Genomic DNA, 21,583 nt, shown 5'->3' with positions numbered 1-21,583 from the left:
TATTTTCTGTCTCATTAACTCTGCTGTTAATGTTCTTCTAATGTTCCCTTCTCTTTGCTATTGCCACTGGTCTTCTGTGAACTTCATGCCATAAAAATACAGGGTTGCGTTTAAAGATCTGGAATAAGCAGAGATTTATACAAAAAAAAAACCTACTATGTGCCAGCTTTTCATGCGCACAGAGATGTGTAGTTGCTTTATATTGAACAGACAGACGTAGGAGTGTTCTGGATGAATTACTGATTTACAGAGTACGAGACTTGCAACTACATTCTGAGGTAAAAGTATATTGAACATTAGCTGACAGATAAGTATCAGGAGGCCATGGTACACGGAGAAGGAACGTGCAGGATTCAGCATAGCACAAACTCGGGTGTACGTCAAAGATATAGCTGAGGCTACATTGCAAAATGTGATGATTATATGTGAAACCTGGACAAATGATTCACATAGCAGTAGTGGATTCATTGTGTAGCTTCTGAATAGAAAAGGTAGCTACTTAGAAAATAAGAGGAGACTGTATATATAAATAGACCTAAGTATTTCTTATCTGTCGTTACTTCCTGAAATCCTTTGCTAACTGCCAGCATAACATAAATGTTCAATGCTGTCTTCAAGAGAGATTATTCTATACTCAATAGTTTATTTTGGACGTTTATTAACCCCTTAAGGACAATGGGTTGTCCTTAAACCCATTAAATACAATGCTTTGGGAGCCCGTACATGTACGGACTTGGTCATGAAGGGGTTAACTAGAAATAGAACTTAAACCTGTAAATATAACAAACAAAATTCAGGATGCTTCTGTTTATAGGAGGATTTCCATATTAGTTATGAGAATCTCCAGGGAACTTTTGCTCGCTTTCTGTCTTTTGAGAGTCGATTATTTTATATCTAGAAAAAAGAGGAGTCAAAAAAAACCAAAAGCTTAAAGCGGTAGTCATTGACAGTTTTTTGCAGGGATAAGCAAAGCAAACTACAGAGTAGCCGAACGCCTTACTGTAAGTTAAATCATGGTCGTGTGATAGAAAGTGATGCATAAAGCTTTTAGCCCTAAAATATGCTGATGGGATAGCAAAGGATTTCAACATGAACTTTACTCCATAAACAAGTGTAATGTCATCAAAAATGTTCTTGTGCCAAAAATATAGAAATGTTTATTTTTTTTACCCTAAATTTGGCCATAGTGTTATTTATAAGCTCATATTTGTAATTTGAATGTTTTAAAACCCAAAGTTTTGCAGACTGTAAGAAGCGCAGAAACATGTCCCTCTGTTCCTCTTTCAGAGCGAAACGTTGACGACCTTTGCCACATTTGTGCCAAACTTCACAAGGTCTTAGAAGGTGAAAATATGTTAGGTAAACGATGCAAAAGAAGAGGACAGATTTTGAAGGCATTATACAAGCTGGTAGAGATCGGCTCAGATAAACTTGGCCTCAGCCTAGCAAAATTAATTCTGGCGGTAAGTTCCTGTATGTATAAACGTACACAGTGTGTATGAATGGGTGTAGTGGGAATCACAGTCCATATAATTATATCTCGCAGGTGACAACTGCTAATAAATCTCAAAATACAAAAAATGGAAGCACTCACTGTGCTACCGCAAACCAATCAGCACTTCAATTTGTTGTGATAAAATATCAATATAAGTATAAACACATAAGATATATGTATACAATCAATTTTTTTTTTTTTAATTATGTTAAATTTCCATGAGCCAGGTTAATTATAAAATTAAGAGTTAAAGGGAAGACTTTGACCCTCGCACAACAGGGTTAAGTCTAATGGGTGGTGATTAATGAAACGTATTTAGGAGGTGATTACTTCCAGGAACAAATATACCAGTGGGATGGGTGTGTTTTAAACATATGGCATCTATTAATATTTTTTTCGGATTTTGAGTTTTCTTTAATATGCTCAGCTGAGACATTTTGGGTTTGGTTTCCTCTGCCTGTTCTCCTTTTTTGTTCTTCCATATGGGATAAAGTAAGTGTAAACAAGTTTTGGCGATACACTGACACGCAGGAAAGAGCAGCCCATTCCAGTACACTAGAGGAAGGGACAACCAGGCTTAGCCAGTGCATTTATGTAAATAGGAAATGGAAGACATTTTTTCTCATTGATTTCTGGAGTTTTATAGGTAAAACCTGTAATGCCAGGTTATAAAGATGCACATTGTGTTTTGGTTTGAGTAAATTTCCACCAATTATACTTAATGATGTTCGGGGTATTGTTGGGACACCCAGAGGGGGCTGATAGGTGAAAACAAAAATGAGAAGCTGGAAGAGCCTTATCTGTTAGCAATGGAGTTGTGAGGAACTAGAGTGCTGGTTTAGAGTGTTTGTGAAATGGATTGTAGATGTAAATCTCACTGGGGCTCTGAATTGTGTGTGTGCACAAGAAACTTATATGGACCCATCAAAAATAGGTTGATGGTGTAGTTAGAGGGAAGATGTGGAAGGGGGGGGGTATTTACACGACTGTTCAAAAGTTTGGGGTCATGTAGAGATTTATTTGGCGGCTAATCCAAGTTTAAGTTTAAAAAGATGATTGATTATTAGAAAATACTTTTCAAAAAGAGAAGTTTCCTTGTTTTCCATAAAAACAGCTAAGTGACCCCAAATGTTTGAACGGTAGTGTATATATATACTGTATTTATCAACTTCTGCAACATTATATACAAGCAAAGTATTTTTAATTTGTGGTTTTAATATATATATATATATATATATATATATATTAAAACCACAAATTAAAATATATATATATATAAACAAACAAGATAACCTATGGTGTTTATTCCATATCTAGTTAAAAGTGAGTGGAAAAAACCTCCTCAACATCTGCAAGCTCACATTTAAGATAAGCAGGACTGAAAATAATGACTGTCTCTTCCAAAACGATACCATCATAGGTGAGATCACTTATTCATACTTTAAGACAGCATATTGTTTATGTTTTGTAACGTAAAAATATTGAGTCTGAATTCTGCATTATGGTATTGCGTGCATCAGGGGACAACTCCTTTCTTAGGACCTTCTCCATGGTTTCCATTGTTCGAAACAGAGCTTGCTTGCTGTAGTCTTTCTTTGTTTCTTTCTCTTTTTCTTTCTGTGTACTTTAAAATTAATGTAACATCCCTATCCAGACCTACCACCCGCCTCTGGAGAAATACATCATCGCTAAAGATTTGTACCTTAAGAGTTTCTGTGAAATCTGTTGAAAAATAATTACACTTTTAGTCAACAAGAGCATTAGAGATTGTTTCCCTGTCTTGCTGTGGTCCATTTCTGGATTTCTGTATGTTCTGTCCTGAACCTCTGATTCCTGGATTCTAGTTCTGCTCTTTGCTTCAGCTCTGTTTCCTTTATAAGGTGTGCCCAACCCGTTATGTTTGTCTCAGTCTCCAGACTACAGGTATGTCTCTCTGATATGTGTTTAGATTGCATATTTAGTTTGTTTAGTACCTCTGTAGGCAGCGTTTGGGGTTGGGACCCACCGTATATTGGAGTACTTTGGCGTAGTGTTTGGCTAAGCATACTATGATGTGACAGAATCTCCAATTATTATCACATAGTCCTAGGCTAGTCCTGTATTTATGTATGCCTTATCTGTTCTGCTCCTTGTTCTGGCCCCCTTTGCTTGCTATGCTTCTCCTGTTACTCTGCTTAGCTTCCATACTCCCAGCCTGCAGCATCCTGCACATGATTCTAGTGCTATGTCTAATGCCTGCTTCAGGGTGCCTGCAGGATATCACTTTGTTTTGTTCTGGACAACATCCGCTGCTATGTCAGGGTGCTGGTATGTGGCTGCACAACCCTAGGTGCTCATCATCCTGGGTGAGTGCAGTCATCCTGCACCAGGACCTGTCCAACTCCGCTACTGCGCAGTAACTCCTGAACACCATCTTTGGGCGCTCTGGGTCATTACAGTCGTCTGTATGGACCCAATTCCTGACAGAGAAATCCATCACAAAAAAATTTAATTCTGTAATTAATTTGTATATGAATGAAAACTTGTTCACAATCTATCTGGCTTGATCCATGAATGAGCCATCGGTATTCTAAATTAGTTGAGGCCAATGTGGTGATGAAGCCATCATTTTAAACCAGTTTTATTTGCACAATATTATCGCTTCCAATTTGAACAGTCGACTCTCATTCTGATTGCCTAGCTTCAAAAACTACTATATCACTGCAGCTTGGTAACAAAATATTTGCTCACGTTAAATCAAATCTTAAAGTCAGCCTGCCAGAAGGCAGTTGCATCAGAGAAAGGTTATATCAGAGGACAAGTAAACACCATTTTAAGAGTTAGAATCATGAATACAGTACAACTTCCCCTTCATCATCGGGCCTTTTAGAGGCTGATAATAATTGTGGCTTTGTAGCAGTGTTTTTTTTGGATGATGTTTAGAGCTAGTGCCATTCACAATTTCAATCAAAAGCATGTTCTTTAAGCTTTGACATACAATATCTTCATTGCAGCACCTTTGTATCTCAGCTACAGTTTACAGAGAAGATCATTCATATTCACATACGTAATATTAACATCAACTAGGTATTCTAGATGTCTGATGTTCCAGCTGCCTTGACACCATGGTGCTGTGTGTATATACGGTGTGTGTATATATATATATATATATATATATATATATATATATATATATATATATATATATATATATACATACACAGCATTGTTGTTGATCCAGCCCTAAAGATGGACCATTTTGTAGTCAGTGTACTTTCAGAAGACCTTTCATTGGTCCCCCATCATCAACCTAATCATTCGCCTGGAGTTTAGTTAAATTACTGTGTTGTATTTCATGCTTAACGCAAAGATTCCACCAAGTTTCACTGCAGATTAATTTGTGTGTTGCAATATGTGTATTAGTGTAAAACACAACTATATAATGGACAAAGTCCCATGCTTTCCATTTCTTCCTTCACCGCAGAATTCCATTAATATTTTTCCGTTCCAGGTTTATTTGGTGCCGCAGTATACTTGATTTTCTGCCTAACCTGCATATTTCCTGTAGATCATTTGTTGTCGGTCCTGAAAAATGAAGACATCCAGGCCAATGGCGAAGCTTTCCTGTATTGCTTGGGAGCTATCAAATTCCTGTCTGGGAACCCAGTGCTTCTGAGGGATTTACTCCAAAAACAAGCTGTTGAAATATTAGTAGAACTAATGAAACAAATTATCCATTTTAACAAACACCCAGAAACCAGTTCTTCTTTTGACATAAGCCATCTGCTTGTACAGGTCAGTTCATTTTTAAATTGCCTGTGCCAACATAAGCATTTTCCATTTCCCCTTGGGTGACTCGCTTAATTACCTCTGGGAGCCAGCAGTTGATGAATGTTTTGATATCTAAATAGTAATAGTGTGATAGTAGTGTTATAATGACCCACTTTACTAAGGGAAAAACAGAATAGGAATTAGGCTGGGAAAGCAGCTTTAGGAATGTACTTTGTTCTGTTATTTCTTAATAGATGAACCGAATAGACCTAGATAATTAAAGTTTTCCATGTGTAAGATCTTTATAGCACACCTTTTTCTCGCTTTATGTTCTTGGCACAAGCATTGAGCACTTTCACGCTTGCAGATCACCAAATTGTAGAACAGAACTTTGGCAGATTTCATAGAAGACGTCGTTATTTAGTACTTACGTACTGTATATGCATAGCTTTAGAGTTTCTATTTCAGTGCAAGCCTTCATCTATTACCTACCAGTACTCTCTGACAGCCACTTACAAGCTGTCTGATGAAATATAAAAGGCTTCACAGCTCTTTGTAATGATAACAGTATGCAGCCATCCTTCGAGCCTTGGAATATATATTCTAGCAATGTGAATGAGCTCTTCAATATCACTTTTTTGTCTTAGTAATGCAAAACCGTACTTACGTTATTTAAAGGTTTGTTTTGTTTGCCGCAGTCATAGGAATGGGTATAGTAGTGTCCTTTAATTCTGACTATTATAAGCCTGTTTTTCTTTTAATGATTCTGCCCTGTATATTTTCTGAGCAGCTTATTAACATATACGTGGCATACTCTAAATTTTAGCAGAACCTATTTAACTGGGTGAGCAGATGTTAGACACAATGTGATTAGCGTGTTTTCTTTATGACATTTTGGAAGGTCAAGGTACTCAGTTACTCCAAATAGAGTTCTATTAAAAGGTCAGTTTGTAAAATGGCGGGCCTTGCATTCTATTAGGGTTAGATTGGGGTTGGCCAATTGGCACAAATGTTGTACTCTGTTGACCCATATGACTCATATTACAAATTTAGCTCATCTGCTGAGACTTATTACTGTAATTTTACTGCTTATTAAGTAACTTTTAGTAACTTATGTTTAAAATACATCTTTATTCAGCTCACTGCAACCTTAAGGAACCTGGCGGATCTGTCAGAGTCGCGGCCCAAGTACCTCGCAAGCAATGCACTTCCAAATTTCTGTGTGCTGCTAGACCATTACATAAGTGATAAGGACATTTGCACCAATGTTTCACGACTACTAAGGTTTGTATTATGCATTGTTTTTTTTGTATGATTTTATTTGTAAAACAGTATATTTTTCAAATATATACGTTTGGTAAGTGGCAGATATAGCACACATACATACATATATATATGTGTGTGTGCATTAATATATATATATACAGCATATGTGTTGTGCTTTGTATATGCAGAAAGACTCCCTACTTGCCAGGATGCAAAAAGACTGCCTACTTGATATTGTTATTTACCCATTGAGTAGTGCTGAACACTCTTAGCCATATTGCTAAGGATATTAAATACTTAATAAAGTGAGCAACAATTAAAACAGTTCTAACAATTGTATTAATATCTATTTGAAGAGATGTCATACAAGCATCACAACTGGTTTTTAATGCAACAAAGGTGAATGATTATGATGAAATCTTAATAATGATGTCATATATAATAAACTGGCAAACAGACTCCTTTTTACCTGTAACTTGTATCACTGTTTGTAGGTTTGTCGTACACCATGCACTGTATAATACAAGTACTGTGAAAATGATTGATGCTGGATACTTACGTTATAATAGTAACAGACCTGGACGAGTCAATGTAGAACATAGTAGCCAGGCTGAGGCGTAAATGGCTTCTGGGCTTGTAAAATTTGTCTAGTTCTGAATACATATATTCCCTTTAAAGTCACATCAGTGAATTTGAACAAATGATGCACTTTTATATTGATTGGGTTTTTTTTTGTCATTCTAGTAAGCTTTCTTCTTACAATGAATGTTGCATGGCGCTCGCAGAATGCTCCAGCTGTTACCCTTCGTTCTTATCTGTACTGAACAAACATCCAAAAAAGCAGGTGAATTTATTTCCTATTTTATTCTAGATGTTTTTTAACCATAACTCATTGAATGGCGCAACGGGACTTCGGCAATGGGCATACACGATGGGGGTAATCATACCTGGGAACTTCTGGGCTCCAGCTACCCGGAGCCTTCCCTTGCGGGACGAGGCCAGGACTGCACACTGACGTTGGTGTGCGGTCCCGGTGACATCGGCGGGCAGTCTTGCTGACGTTGGTGGGCGTTCCCACTGACGTCGGCAGCATTCCCACTCCCACAACCCGGCGGATTCGGGTCTTGACTCGCGGATTCGGGTCTTGACCTGGAGAACCGGAGGAGCAGCGCTCACCCGGCAGTCTCCGGCTCAAACCCAGAGAGTTCCCAGGTATGGGGGGTAATGCTTTGATTAATATCCAAAGAGAGGGAGATAGATAGATAGATCGATGGATAGTGATGTGATACATTTTTAACATGCTAAAAGAAAGAGACACATAACACGCTAACAAAAAAAGCATAAAGAGACATGTTGTTTATACAAAATTTTGGATGCCATTAGAAGCTTTAGACTCTGAAATTTGCTCCTATAGATAGAATTCATTTATGTAACACATGAAAACCACTGTTGGATTTTTCATAGGAATGTTTATGTTAGTAATTAATGTAGTTATTTTAACTCAGTAATTATTAACTTCATACTTTAGAAACGAGCATGAAAATGCCTTATTAAAGACATTAAAACAAGAGGCCTGCCAATTTTGATAGAGAGTTTGGAAACTGTCACATGGGGAAAATAGTGTTTTTACAACAGCCTAAAAGCTCCCTCCAGGAGGAGAGAGACAGACATTTCCTAGAAATACAGAGCTTGTTGGCAGTCAGCAGGCTTTGCTGGTAAAACATTATTAACCCTATGTGTGTCCAATGATATACAATGGCATTTTAAAATAAACACATTATACTGCCCCTACCATCTTAAATGCATTAACTATTTAATTAGTAAGGCTGGCTAGCGAAAATGAGGAAAAAATAAGTATGTGTTATAATAATAATTAATAAACATTATGATGAACAAGTAAGAAAAACAAGAAAACTGGAATATGTGGAATATGATGACGCTATATAAAACAATAAATAATAATTTGTGTCAAAAAGTTAGCTACTTTGTCATTTTAAACATTGCTTTGAGGTTTGCTTTTCAGGGCTAGTTAAAGACGTTTGCTTTGCAGTATGACGTATAAGTACCTTGATCTTGAGGTTTTAACAACTCTAATTTCCTGACTGACCTACAGTAAGCCTTGTTGCCCTTCTTTAAACGTTTTGTGAAATAATGGTGATGATTAGCTTCTTTGCACCCCTTCCTGATTTCTTCTTGGGCCCCCTTCCCAATTTCTTCTATTTTTTGCATATTTGTCATACTTAAATGTTTAAGATCATCAAACAAATTTTAATATTAAAAAAATATAAAAAAATGATTAAATATAATTCAGTTTTTAAATGATGATTTCATAAATACTATGCAACCCTACCTGGCCCCATGTGAAAAAACGAATTGCCCCTTAATTACTAAATCAACAAATTAACAAACAAATATGATTGATAATGGATTCAATTTCACTAGACACTCAGGCATGATTACTGCCAGCCCTGTTGAATCTAAACATCAATAGAACATGTCTTGTAAAGAGAAGTAGGCTTAACCCCTTAACGACAATCCACGAACATGTACGGGGTGACGATGCAATGCGTTAGTGACAATGCCCGTACATGTACGTGGTCGCGATATTTGCCGGTGATCACCGAGATCGGAGGTTTAAACAACAGACCGGCGATGTAAATCACCGATCTGTTAAACACGCCCCCGAGCCCAATGCAAATCGGGTGAGGGTCATTCCAGGCTGCCTCTTCATTGAAGCAAGGCTGCAATGCTCCAGAGGGGGCTTCACAACCTCCCGATCCCCATGATTCACAGTGAATCACGGCGATCGGTGGGTTAAACGACAGACCAGTGACTGAAATCATTACGCACCATTAGCGCTATATCGTCCCAAAAAATTCCCACACGGAAAGAGTTAAAATATTGGCATTATAAATGCCCATAGGGTGTCTAGTATTAAAAAATTTATGATTTGATGGGGTAAATTGAATTGGCCGGCTTCAAAGATGTCCAAAGTATGGGACGTGGGCACAGAGTGACCAGATGTCAAAATGGCAAAAAAAAAATACACACCTCACAAAGGTGGCCTTTTACTCCCAAATAACGCAACAAACCCATGCATGTGGGGTATCACTGCACTCAGGAGATGTTACTGAACACACATTGGGGTGTTTGACACGGACATATACCAGGAGCGGTAAATTTATACCTGAAGTACAACGTGTAAATACAAAAATTTTTTACTACCCTAAAGTTTGACAAAGGCTAGTGGTAGAATTAGTGCATGGAAAGGGTTAAAATACCAGCATTTGAAATGCCTTGGGGTGTCTAGTTTTTAAAAATATATGGTTTGATGGGGTAAATTTCATTGGCTGGCTTCAAAGATACCAGAAATGGCACATGGGGCAGAATGACCAGCTTTGGGGAAAAAATGGTTTTGAAATAGCAAAACGCTACCTGTACTTATTGCCCCATAATGTGTAGAAAACAGCAAAAAAACATAAAAACATTGGGTATTGCTAAACTCAGGACAAATAGTAGAATCTATTTAGCAGTTTTTTTCATTAGTTTTTGCAGATGAGTAAAAGTTGTTTGTTCAAAAAGTGAGAAAACATAATTTTTTAACAAAAAATCACCATATTTTATCCTTTTTTAAATAGTAAATTAGATGATATGATGAAAATAATGGTATCTAAAGAAAGCCCTGTTTGTCCTGAAAAAAACAATATATAATATGTGTGGGAGCACGAAATGAGAAAGAAGAAAATCACAGCTAAACAGCAACACTGAAAAACGTTAAAAGAGCCATTGTCCCACAATATACTACGAGTAAGAACCCCTATTGTCCTTAAGGGGTTAAAGGTCTGTCAGTCTGGAAAGCGGTTACAAAGCCATTTCTAAGGCTGTGGGACTCTAGTGAACCACTGTGAGAGCCATTATCTACAAATGGAGAACATTTGGAACAGGGATGAACCTTCCCAGGAGTGGCAGGCCTACCAAAATTCCTCCAAAAAAGCATTGATGATCCATCCAGGAGGTCACAAAAGAAACCAGAATAACATGTAAAGAACTGCAGGCCTCAATTGACTGAACTGAATTAAGGTCAGTGTTCACAATTCCACAATAAGAAAGACTATGCAAAAATGGAATCCATGGGAGAGTTGCATGGCAAAAAATAACATTTTGCGGACTGATGTGTCAAAAGCTAAACGTTTTGGAAGATATGGGTCCCGTTACATCTGGCGTAAACACAGCATTCCACAATAAGATCATCATTCCAACAGTCAAACACAGTGGCGGTAGTGTGATGGACTGGGGCTGCTTTGCTGCTTCAGGACCTGGGTGACTTGCCATAATTGTTGAAACCATGAATTCTGCTCTCCACCAGAAAGTTCAGAAGTAGAATGTCCAGCCATCAGTTTATGACCTAAAGCTCAAACGCAGTTGGGTTATGCAGCAGGACAAAAGAAACACAGTGAGAGAGGCCTAGTTAAAGTCCTGACTTGAATCCAATTGAAATGCTGTAGCTTGACCTTTAAAAAGGCAGTTTACGCTTGAAAACCCTCCAATGTGGCTGAATTAAAACAATTCTACCATGAAGAGTCCACCAAAATTCCTCCACAGCAAATTGAAAGACTCATTACCAGTCATCACAAACATTTGATTGCAGTTGTTGCTGCCAAGGGTAGCACAACCAGTTATAAGGTTTAGAGGGGCAATTACTTCTTCACATGAGTGATATAGGTTTTGATTAACTGTTTACCGTCAATCAATTAACTGACAAGCTGCATTATGTGTTGTCTAAATAAGCAAAAATAGAAGAAATTGGTAATGGGGCAAACACTGTAAGTGTATCATTTGGCCACCCCTGTGCTGTGTGGTAATATTATGTGGTGCCCTACTTAATTTTTTTGCCATTGATATGAATGGGTGAGTCTGGACCGGGATCATTTCATTGGCAGCACATGCGCAGTGCCTATTTTACAGTGAAACAATGTTTGTACATGTCCAGTGGCCAGGTTGTCGATTAGGAGGGTCGTAACATGATGTGAATGCTTAATATAAACTTACTGTGACATCATGGAGGAATGCAGAGGAATCTGCAATAGATTTTCTTGCTTTCTTTTACATTATGTTTTATATGTGGTGTGGTAAATAGTCGCAAGAATGGCCACTAGAAAAAGAAAGGTTTGTTTTTGTATAAGTGCTCCGGGGGCCCAAGCTCTTTAATCTCTGATTGTTCATACACAGAGTTGCACTCAGATGTTAAGAAATTGCGAGACAGGGTTAACAATGTGGTGTTTGCATTTGGACATTACTCCAACCAACCGCTAGGAGTCTCTCCTTGCCTCTATTGGGTCTTATGCTTAGTTTATCTTTGATCTATAGATAACTCAGGTCATGCTGATCACAATCCAAGTTCAGTAAACAAGTAACTTAAACCTTAATTTGCTCCTGGTTTCATTTTGATGGTAATCTTTATAAGTATTTAACACACCCTGGAAGGTCTGGGGATTTTGCCGTTTAAAGACTTAGACTAAGTATTTGTAAATACATATTCCATGGCCATTTCTATCCTATCACTTGGAAACTGTTGCATTTTATTCACAGAAATTGGAGTGATAAATGACTTAGTAGATCATAAAAAGTTATGTCAACCATGCAGATACATTTTCATATTTCTGTTAGTAAAAGAAGTCAGAGTTTATATTCATTTGTATCTATGACTAATTGATGTAGCATTTTTAGTTGTCATTTTCATTGTAAGTATATACAAAAGCTAAATTTTAAAGTTCATCTTGTGTCATTGGTAAGATGTTTACTTAACATAAGCTTACGTTCCAATAGCTGTGTCTTGTGATATGATTGGGATAAAGGACATTATATCACATAAATGTTAATATTCTTTCTTACACACCATCTCCTAAGGAGGGTGTGATACTTGCATTATTGTTTAGGTTACACAAATTGGTTTATTTACAGGCTTTAACCTTGTGTATGGGGTGCATAGTATGTCAAGAACTAGAGGTATGTATTTCTTGCCTAAATGAAGCTATCACATAGCTGCATGATTACAGCAGTGTAAATGTTAAAATACTAAACCCATTTTTTTCATATGTATGAATGAATCAACCACAACCTGTATGGAAGCTTATGATTTAACATGTCACTGAGGAGTTATTATTCTGTGGGCTGTTATGACCTCACTGACAGGTAACTGTATCTGTTGCCATAGGTGAAACCAATGAGTCCATCTGAAACCTCTGCAGAGACAAGACCATCTATGAGTTTTGTATTTAAATTAACAGACACTCATTGGTTAACACACAATCCCCAAATCAGAAATGTACACATAAGGAACTATTAAATGAAAACAAAGTAGCTGGAGGTGTTGGCCAACATAAGCAAAAACGGGAAAGTGAGAAATGCTATCTGACCCTATTTTTGGATGTGTTTGCTTTCTTTACTTTTGTATCAAGTTCTATCTCTGTTCCGTGCACGGCCGTCTTCTCGTAGACTATGGGAATCAGGTCAGCTTGGACAACATGGGTTGTCTTTGTGGCATCCTCGTCACACAGCTACCGTTCCTTGTCCACATCAATGCTTGTGTACTATTCCAGCATATAGTAAATGCTAATGTGTGGTTGGGGGTCAACTCCCATCATATACTAACAGTTTATGTGGTTAGTTGTGAAGAGCGGTCGTTCTGGTGGAAAGATTTAATAGTGGTCCTTTTTGCCATTACATAGTTGGTATGGTAGTAAGACCACTTTGCTTTTTTATAAATATTGTTCTTGTATGTATTATTATAGTCAATAAGTAACTTGTACATTATATCTGAGTTTCATTTCATTTTAAGTCTGTTGTATAATAAGCTTGTGGGACTCTTCTGGAACAAACAGTGTTCTTTGTGAGGAGCTGAGAACATTCTTGTGGTTGCACGGTTCATTTCCTGGCTGCTTATAGGCCAATGCTGTTGCTAGGAGGATGTAGCTTTCATTGTAGCACAGTCATTCGTTTCACTAAATTAAGTCTGGGCTACATATAATTTGGACTTTATATGTAACTCATAAGTTATGTAACTGTAACCGTCTGAAAGAGCTTGTTAAAAACATAAACTGTAGCTTTATGTGAGACTACTCACAGTAGAACTGTTCTGGCTTAATAAAAACAAATTCTGGCTTAACAAATAAAAAAATGAGGTGATCCCACGACCCCTATTTACAAAGGAGAGACACAATGGCTGTTCCCCTTTTTTTTTGTCAAGTCTGTATGCTGGGGTGAGAATAAGGGCTTCTAATACAGTGTGGAGGGAACCCAAGTTTGTCCTAAGCCCCTGTGCGTATGTAAACAAAAGAGTTTGGCATAGTACCCTATTCCAACCTGTTAAAAATGAAATCCAACATCTGTTGGTGATATATAAATACAAAATTATAATAATGGATGGATAAGTGAATTACTACTTAACTAGCTCCAGCAGTTTAAATTGCACACTTTGTGCACTATAGGGGTGGACAGCCAATGTCATTGTTTAGCCCTTGACTCTCAAACAGTGCAAATTTTCTAATACAAACCATTGATTGCTATCAACTGTTATTAACTGATGGCCTTGTGTCTTTGTCTTTTGCCCATTGAAGCCATCCAAAAACAGTTCTAAAAAATCACCAAGGGCAATGGATGGCAGCTGACACACAGTCATGCCTAGGGAATACGCAACTGAATTTTCTTTTTAATTCAACAATTCTTAAGGTATGGAGTTTATAAAATATTCCACCTTCCTAGATTTCTTTCAGATTGGAGCAAAGTAAGAGTAAAAAGAGTAATGTGTCCGTCAAATTGAAAGAGTATGTAGGTTAGTAGTTTTAGTGAAACCAATGCGTGTTTGACTTGAGTCAACTGCAAGCCTCAGCCATTCTAGCGTGTTTGAAAGGCTACTATTGTAGTGTTTTTTTTAAATTGTTTTCTATGGTAATAAAATAAAGTTTTTTCCTGAAAGTTTTTCATTTTACTCGGAAAATTCTTTCTGAAGAATGCATATTTTGTAAGGTTATTACATTGGTAGGAGTTGCACAAGATATACCTATATTAGAACCAGCAGGGCTGGAAATTTCCATTGGTCTGTGCAGTGCAAATAAAAATGAATCTAGCGGCTGAGAATAAAATGATTAAGAGCTATTTATAGAAATTTCAGTGGACTAATGACTATAACCTGTGTAACTAGTAACTTTTAAATTGCTGACCTGTGAACATAAGTGCTGTTTTTTTTCCGGTCTGGACATTTAATCACTCCAGATAGGAGAAGGTTTAATGAGATTGTCAGATGTAGGCTTGCATCAGTTGCATAATTTGGTGAGTTTATGCAGATATCCTGCTTACTCAGCACTTTATGTACTAGATATAAAGGATACATATTTTATTCTGCTTATTGAGCACAGTGTGAGTTTCTGTACTCCAAAGCTTGATTTTGGCTTTAATTGGTTTCAGTTACTTAGCTGCCCCTATAACCTGAAAATAAATAGCTGATCCCTATTTATTATACTTATTCAGGATGCTCGGGGTATTTTATTCTTCTCCATGAACTCGCCTAACACCAGAAATGTCTTCAGTAACTAATCTGTACAGCGACAAGGATGATGAGACAAAAGTGATCTCTTGGAGGAAGCTATAGAAATTATGGAATATACCGTGTGTGTATATATATATATATATAAAAAACTGATTAAAGGTTACGGTCGCATTATCATATAGTGTGGGTTTAATGTATAGCAAGCACATCTTCTCATGTGGTTAATAGCGAATGTTGGGAATATAAGGCTCGTTTTCATAGTTACATTTTTGTAGGGAGTTTGGTATCCTGCACCAAAGGATGTAATAAGATGTCTGCAAATATTTTCATGTTGTGGTTAAGGTGATAAGACTGTGATGTGCCTCTGAGTCTTTAATCTCTAAATTATCTGTGTTAGAACCTCATCATATGTAAGCTGATGGTCATGTTACTCTAGTGTGAGTGCATACAGTGCATGGCATAATAATAGTTGCAGAATACAGAACATTCTTTTGGAGGGTCACCATCTTTATTTTAAACATTGGATTTCAAAAAACCTATCAAGCAACTCGCCGTGACTGCAGTATGATGCAGCAACACTTATCTGTATAGATCATGGTCTTTTCAGTACAACATTCAGTAAATACACATATTAACCCTTAACCGTTGTAGCTTTACCTGTTTGCGTAAACAGTCCGTCTGCCGTGAACCAACCATACAAAATCAGAAGTTGCTTCGAATATGCTTCTTGTCTTGTCTATTAACACATACATATTTGTTTTGTAGGACCTAGTTGTGCGCATTTTGTTCACTCTTGGGAACCTGACAGCAAAAAACAAAAAAGCATGTGAACAATTTTATAAACAGAAGAGAAGCATCAAGACTCTGTTAGGTTTACTGCACTCTTACTGTGAGCATGATATAAGTTTACAAAAGGCTAAAGCTAATCATCGGAAGGACGATCCTGATAATCTGAAGAGACCTTCTGATGTAGAAGATGTCTTAATCAAGCTGGTCAGGGTTCTGGCCAACCTATCCATTCATCCTGTTGTAGGCACCGACCTGGCCGCCAATGAGACCTGCGTCTCACTGTTAATGAAAGTTCTTGGTAAGGCGACTTAACATTATTTTCCGCTTAAGCTAGTGTTTTTTATACTTCATTCCGCAGTTGACATTTCTTCTTTATATAGAAAAAAAAAACCTTGTTGTAAGATCACTGGGATCCAATCCCAAGTTTAGAGGTACTGAATTTGATGTACATGAAGGCTTTACTGAGATCCTGGGCTGTGTCCTTTGAAGGCACCAGGGACTCAAGTAGGGTATACTTGAGAAAGCATGACACTAAAGTAATTTTACATTTATATTATAGAACACCTTTCTTCATCCTTGCTTAATTGTTTTAATCTTATTTTAATATGGGACCAGGCTTGGGTTGGCACAAGCCTCCTAAGACAACTCTGGCCATAAGGCCAAAGCTGCACAAATTTTAGCTCTCTCAGGGCCAACCAGTGAAAACCACTACACCAAAAACAATGCTAACCTTTTGCAATGTATGTTTTTATCAGAATACAAGTCAATTGATGAATGTGAGGAGCTAGTGATCGATACCGTTGTGGCATTCAATAATTTATCCTACTATCAAGATGTCAGATCAGTTATCACAGACAGAAGACTAGATATTTCACAGTGTGAGTATTTTTTTTATATTGTTTTGTTGCATATGATATGTATGCATGTAGATGTGTAATATTTGTATATAGTTTTCATTATTGGAAAACATACCTTCAGATTATATTATGGCTGGTCTTTTGCAGTTCTTTCCTAGAGGAGTTTTAACATCGATATATTGTGCATACTACCCTTCCTGTAAATGGAAACATTTTCTCACAATACCCATCAGTAATTCACTGTCTAGCCCTCTAATTCTTTTTGCCTTCTTTCTTGGTCTTTACTTAATACCTTGACATTTCTATAATCCGCCTTTCCCCAGTTAATAAGGTCACGTACCATTTTAGTGACTTTTCTTTGAATTCTCTCTAAATTATTTATGTCTTTATGAAACTATAATCTACACAACTGGATGCAGTGTACTAAACAAGGCCTCATCAGTTATCCCTAAACCACCATTAGTACCCCCCCCTTTTTTTAAATGCAATTTATCATTTTATTCTGCTGCTGTACTGCCTGCTCGCCTTTAAATCATTAAATTATGTGTAAGAGTTTTTGTATCAACAATATTAAAACAAACATTTAAATGGGATCTGAGATTTTTTTGAGATATTAGATGCTAGGACATTTAGTTAGGAACCGACGCTCTGGCTTGTGCTTTCTTATGCCCAGCTGTATAGTTATTTTTATAGATGTCCTGATGTCAGCTTCTTTTGTTCTGTTTTCTGAAACTGCCAGGTCTTATCCTCTTCCATCAAAGGGCAGAAAAACACTAAAGTGGAATTATTCTGGTGATTACAATTTACCCCTGTATGGTGTGCCCTTTGGAAAGGGAGCAGACCACTGTAATATATGGTAGTAAGGGAATAGGAAAGTTGTGCGTTTGGAGCGAGCATCAATCATACACATAAGAGAGAATGCCCAATCTTAGCTAACATTTCTCATTCTGTAGATACAAAGAAGCAATGCAAGCTATCTATACACATTTCAACATGTTACAACTTCTGTAAACTGTGTTCATCCTTAATGCATGTTGAAAAACATACATATTACAACATATTCTGCATACCCTCCCATATGCATTTGCCCCTGTCCTGTTGTACCCAGCTTCTGGTATGGTCTTAGGAAGAAGCAGGCCACAGAAGTAAACTACAGCCTCCTGAAGAAGAACGTTTAGCCCATCTTAGTGTCCAGTTATGCTAAAGTAACCGATGCACAGTGCATCTCTAGAAATGATGCTGTGTGATCTAGAAAACAAGTGTGAGTCAAATGAGTATGAGTAGATTTCTCAAGATTGGTCAGATCGACTATGTGTATCAGAATTATAGTTTTTTGTTTATGTCAAATGTGTTTATTAGATGGAAAAAACACATTAAAATAAAGATATTGCTAGTTTTTCAAGTTGGCATTGAGAAGATAAATATGTAAAAAAAGTAAAAATGTGGATAGATTGTTTGTTCTAACGTTAATACGTGCAGAATTCTTGTAATGTGTTTTGCAAGTGAGGAACTCAAGTTTAGACATTGTACAAGCCTTCATATTAAGATGCTATCAAGGTGGCTGCTTTCATGCATGGTGACATTCCAGGTTTCCTTGTCAAACAGTGCTTTTAAAATTGCTACTATGCAACAATATGGATGCCATCGTCGAAGTGGTACGAGTCTTTGGTAATCTGTCCCGCCACCGGGATGTACGTGACTTCATAATGGAGAAGAGTGGTGAGTTCCCATAGTTTTTTACGTCGCATCCGACAATAGTCAAAAATAAATAATTAAATGACACCTTATTCATAAACAAAATAGGCGATTTATGCAAAAATAAATGCAATGTCAAATTATCTGATATGTATTATCTTTTTTTATACAGCACCAGGCCATGTGTAGTGTGCAAGTGTTACATCTTAAACTTGCCAATAATATGTAAACTTGGTTTCACACACATCTACAAAGAAATACAAATACAGCTAAATGTACTTTCTAAGAGAGTATTTTTTAAAGACAGTAACAGTAATAACATTTACTTTAATTCTGAAATACCAGTTTCAATTGAAAGTGTGTGAATACAGTGTGTACAGTGGTACTAAGTGTTGCTTTTCTCCTTTTGTGCAACCAAGTCTACAAATTTGTGGTTATACTCCTCGATGCCAAGGACCAAGATGTCTGCTTCTCTGCATGTGGCGTTCTCATTAACCTGACTGCAGACGGGAATCAAAGAGCCTTGCTTAAAGAAGAAGGAGGGATTAAAAAGTAAGAGCAGTGTTGTGATTTAAGGACATATCTTAGACACGTACACTACATGAATCTGAAAAGTCTGATCAATGCAGTGATTTGTAAATGCAGGCACTCAACTAAAGGTTCTCAGATGTTTGTTGTCTGGTGAACACTAACACAAGTGCGCTATATGCTGTCTCTGCATGCTCTCTCACTGGATGTATGGATCCATTACATTTTCCCAATAGTCTGTCCATACATGTTATAAACAAATTATAAGTATAACATATATTTAACTATAATTTCATTTAAAAAAAAACATTGTTGTCTCCCTATACTTACATTGATATAAAATAAATCTTTGGATAAGCCTTCTCCCTTAAAAACAACCCATAGCTTTGTAAACTTTCTTGTGTATGACAGGCTGCTTGATTGTCTGCGGGATTTTGGAGGCTCAGACTGGCAGCTGGCTTCTTTGGTGTGCAAAGCCTTTTGGAATTTCAGTGAAAATCTAACAGATGCAGAATTGTGCTTTGGCAAGGAGCAGGCCATTATGCTTTTGGAGCTTTTGTCTTCGTTTCTAGGTAAGAACTGGCAAGCCTACTAACTTTTGTTATTACAACACTACATCTTATGTTATTTTTTAGGGTGACCTGTACACATGTGTATACACCTCTTCATTTCTGCATCCTTTATCTAGCATTGGTCACTTATGAACAAATCTGAAGTATACAAATATAAAATGAAAGATAAAGTATAATATTTGGTGAAAGAAAAGACTGTTAAGTAATAGTTTATAACATATAGAAGCACAAATGGTAAGCCTAATACTTTCAGTCACGGTAGGTGACATACATGGTCCCTTGAGGGGTGGACATATGCCACCAGTACGAGAATTCTACTTTTAGAACACCCTGCATGATGTATTACCTGTTTATTTCCAGTAATAAAGAACAGTTATGCAATTGTGATCTGCTGTTGTGTATCTGCTTATAGCTGGTAACCAGAGCCGTAGCTACAACTGCTGGTCTGTGCCATCATTGCCCCCACACAATTGGTCTGTGCCTACTTTACCCTTTGCCCCCACTTCCAACATACAACATATGTAAACACACTTACACAAATTACACACACTTACTTATACTCACTAACACACACTCTATCTCACCCCGCTTACATAATTACACATCCATGCTCACACATACAAGTATACATCCATGCTCACACACATGCAAGTACACATGCATGCTCACACACATACAAATGCAAACCTTTCACCACCCCTGAGGCTTTCCCTCTGGCTGCTTGTGCATAATGTGCGAGCAGCCTCGGTTTCACTGCAGGCTTGTGACATCACGTGACCCCGATACATTCCTGTCTCCCCCCTGCTGGTGCAAAATAGTTTAGGAAGGGTCCTTCCAACCTGGATTGGTGTGGTCCAGCAGACACCAAGAGACATGAGAAACTGAAAATATTTGGTTTATAGTTGAATACTTGGAATAGGAATATTCCTGGAAAAAAAAACAGATACAATGCAAATATATGAAAAATAGTTGCTAGCCCTACCTCTACATGTGGCTAGCCACACCCCTTCACAACTTCCCAGCTTCCCATATTTTTCTGTATCAGTTTTTGATATTCGTGTGCTATGCAGTGTGTTTAATGTTTTGGGGTTGTTTAATGGTTATTTGTGCTTGCCCCTTTTGTCTTTAACAGATGGACAATTTGCTATGGATTATATATCCAATGGAGATTTAATGGAATACCACAGAACATGCTGGGAAATGCACTTTAGACCAGTTGCTATGCAGCTCTTAAGTAGGATTCAGAGCCATTATTCTTATTTGGAACCTTTGCCAGGACCTGTGTAGCTATTTCACTGCCTTCACATTGTGTATAAAGAGCAATTTTAGTGCAAAGTGGTCATAGTGGCCGATCAGTTACTTTAGTCGTTGCTCTACGTTGGCCACTTTGCATCAACATGTCTCTTTTTCCGTAACCACCTGATGAATCTCCAAGCCCATGTGCGAGTTGGTACATTACTGCAGTGATCTCTTTTATCTGTATAGTAAGTTATTGATGAATGTGGTTTCAACCTATTCTGCACCATGTCTCTTCAGAGTGAGTGTCAGATTTGTTAAAACAGTTTTATAAGTTTACTTAATCTTTATATTTAATATATTTTAAAAGCTATGTATATTTCTAAAAAATGAAGATAGTATATAACTATTCCATGTGTATGTATTTTTCGACTATTACAATAAAATTGTTTGCTTGCATAGTGGTTTATTCAATTTCATTTTAAAAATCCTGTTAAAGCACAGCTGTTGGCTGTAGAATGAGCCGGGCCTTACATGGGTCCCGGTAGGTCAATGGGACCCCAAGACATGCTTCCGGATAAATTTGTGGAGAAAGGAGTGTTTCTGCACCTCTCTTTCTCAGTGAATCTATCTGTCTGGCCTCTCATGCACAAAAAGATGGAGTCACGGTGACATCCCTGTTCCACCAAACCAGGAAGAGAGTGTGCCCGGAAGCTATGCCCTTTTGTGGTAGTGCATTGGGAGCAGTGGCGTACTGCAGGGGGTCGGCAACAGGAATGTAGCGAGGTTACATAACCCAGGGAAAGCTGTGGTTAAGATAAAGAGGTGAGTGAGGAAGTATGCATGCCTG

General features: G+C 37.5%; 1 protein-coding gene across 1 annotated transcript in view; it reads left to right on the top strand.

The window, feature by feature from the left end:
• Window positions 1-21,192, top strand: part of ARMC2 (armadillo repeat containing 2) — a 36,549-nt gene extending 15,357 nt beyond the window's left edge. Inside the window, exons 7-17 of the mRNA XM_053458678.1 lie at window positions 1,288-1,463; window positions 2,813-2,915; window positions 5,043-5,269; window positions 6,384-6,529; window positions 7,256-7,355; window positions 15,822-16,143; window positions 16,601-16,723; window positions 18,308-18,421; window positions 18,817-18,949; window positions 19,337-19,497; window positions 20,630-21,192. Of these exons, the coding sequence (XP_053314653.1) occupies window positions 1,288-1,463; window positions 2,813-2,915; window positions 5,043-5,269; window positions 6,384-6,529; window positions 7,256-7,355; window positions 15,822-16,143; window positions 16,601-16,723; window positions 18,308-18,421; window positions 18,817-18,949; window positions 19,337-19,497; window positions 20,630-20,784 (1,760 nt within the window). The 3' untranslated portion in view covers window positions 20,785-21,192. The remainder of the gene's footprint in view (window positions 1-1,287; window positions 1,464-2,812; window positions 2,916-5,042; window positions 5,270-6,383; window positions 6,530-7,255; window positions 7,356-15,821; window positions 16,144-16,600; window positions 16,724-18,307; window positions 18,422-18,816; window positions 18,950-19,336; window positions 19,498-20,629) is intronic.
• Window positions 21,193-21,583: the final 391 nt, after the last annotated feature.

Source organism: Spea bombifrons, chromosome 3 (genome assembly GCF_027358695.1).
Source record: "Spea bombifrons isolate aSpeBom1 chromosome 3, aSpeBom1.2.pri, whole genome shotgun sequence".
Classification (NCBI taxonomy): Eukaryota; Metazoa; Chordata; class Amphibia; order Anura; family Pelobatidae; genus Spea; species Spea bombifrons.
This window is presented reverse-complemented; position numbering and strand designations above follow the sequence as displayed.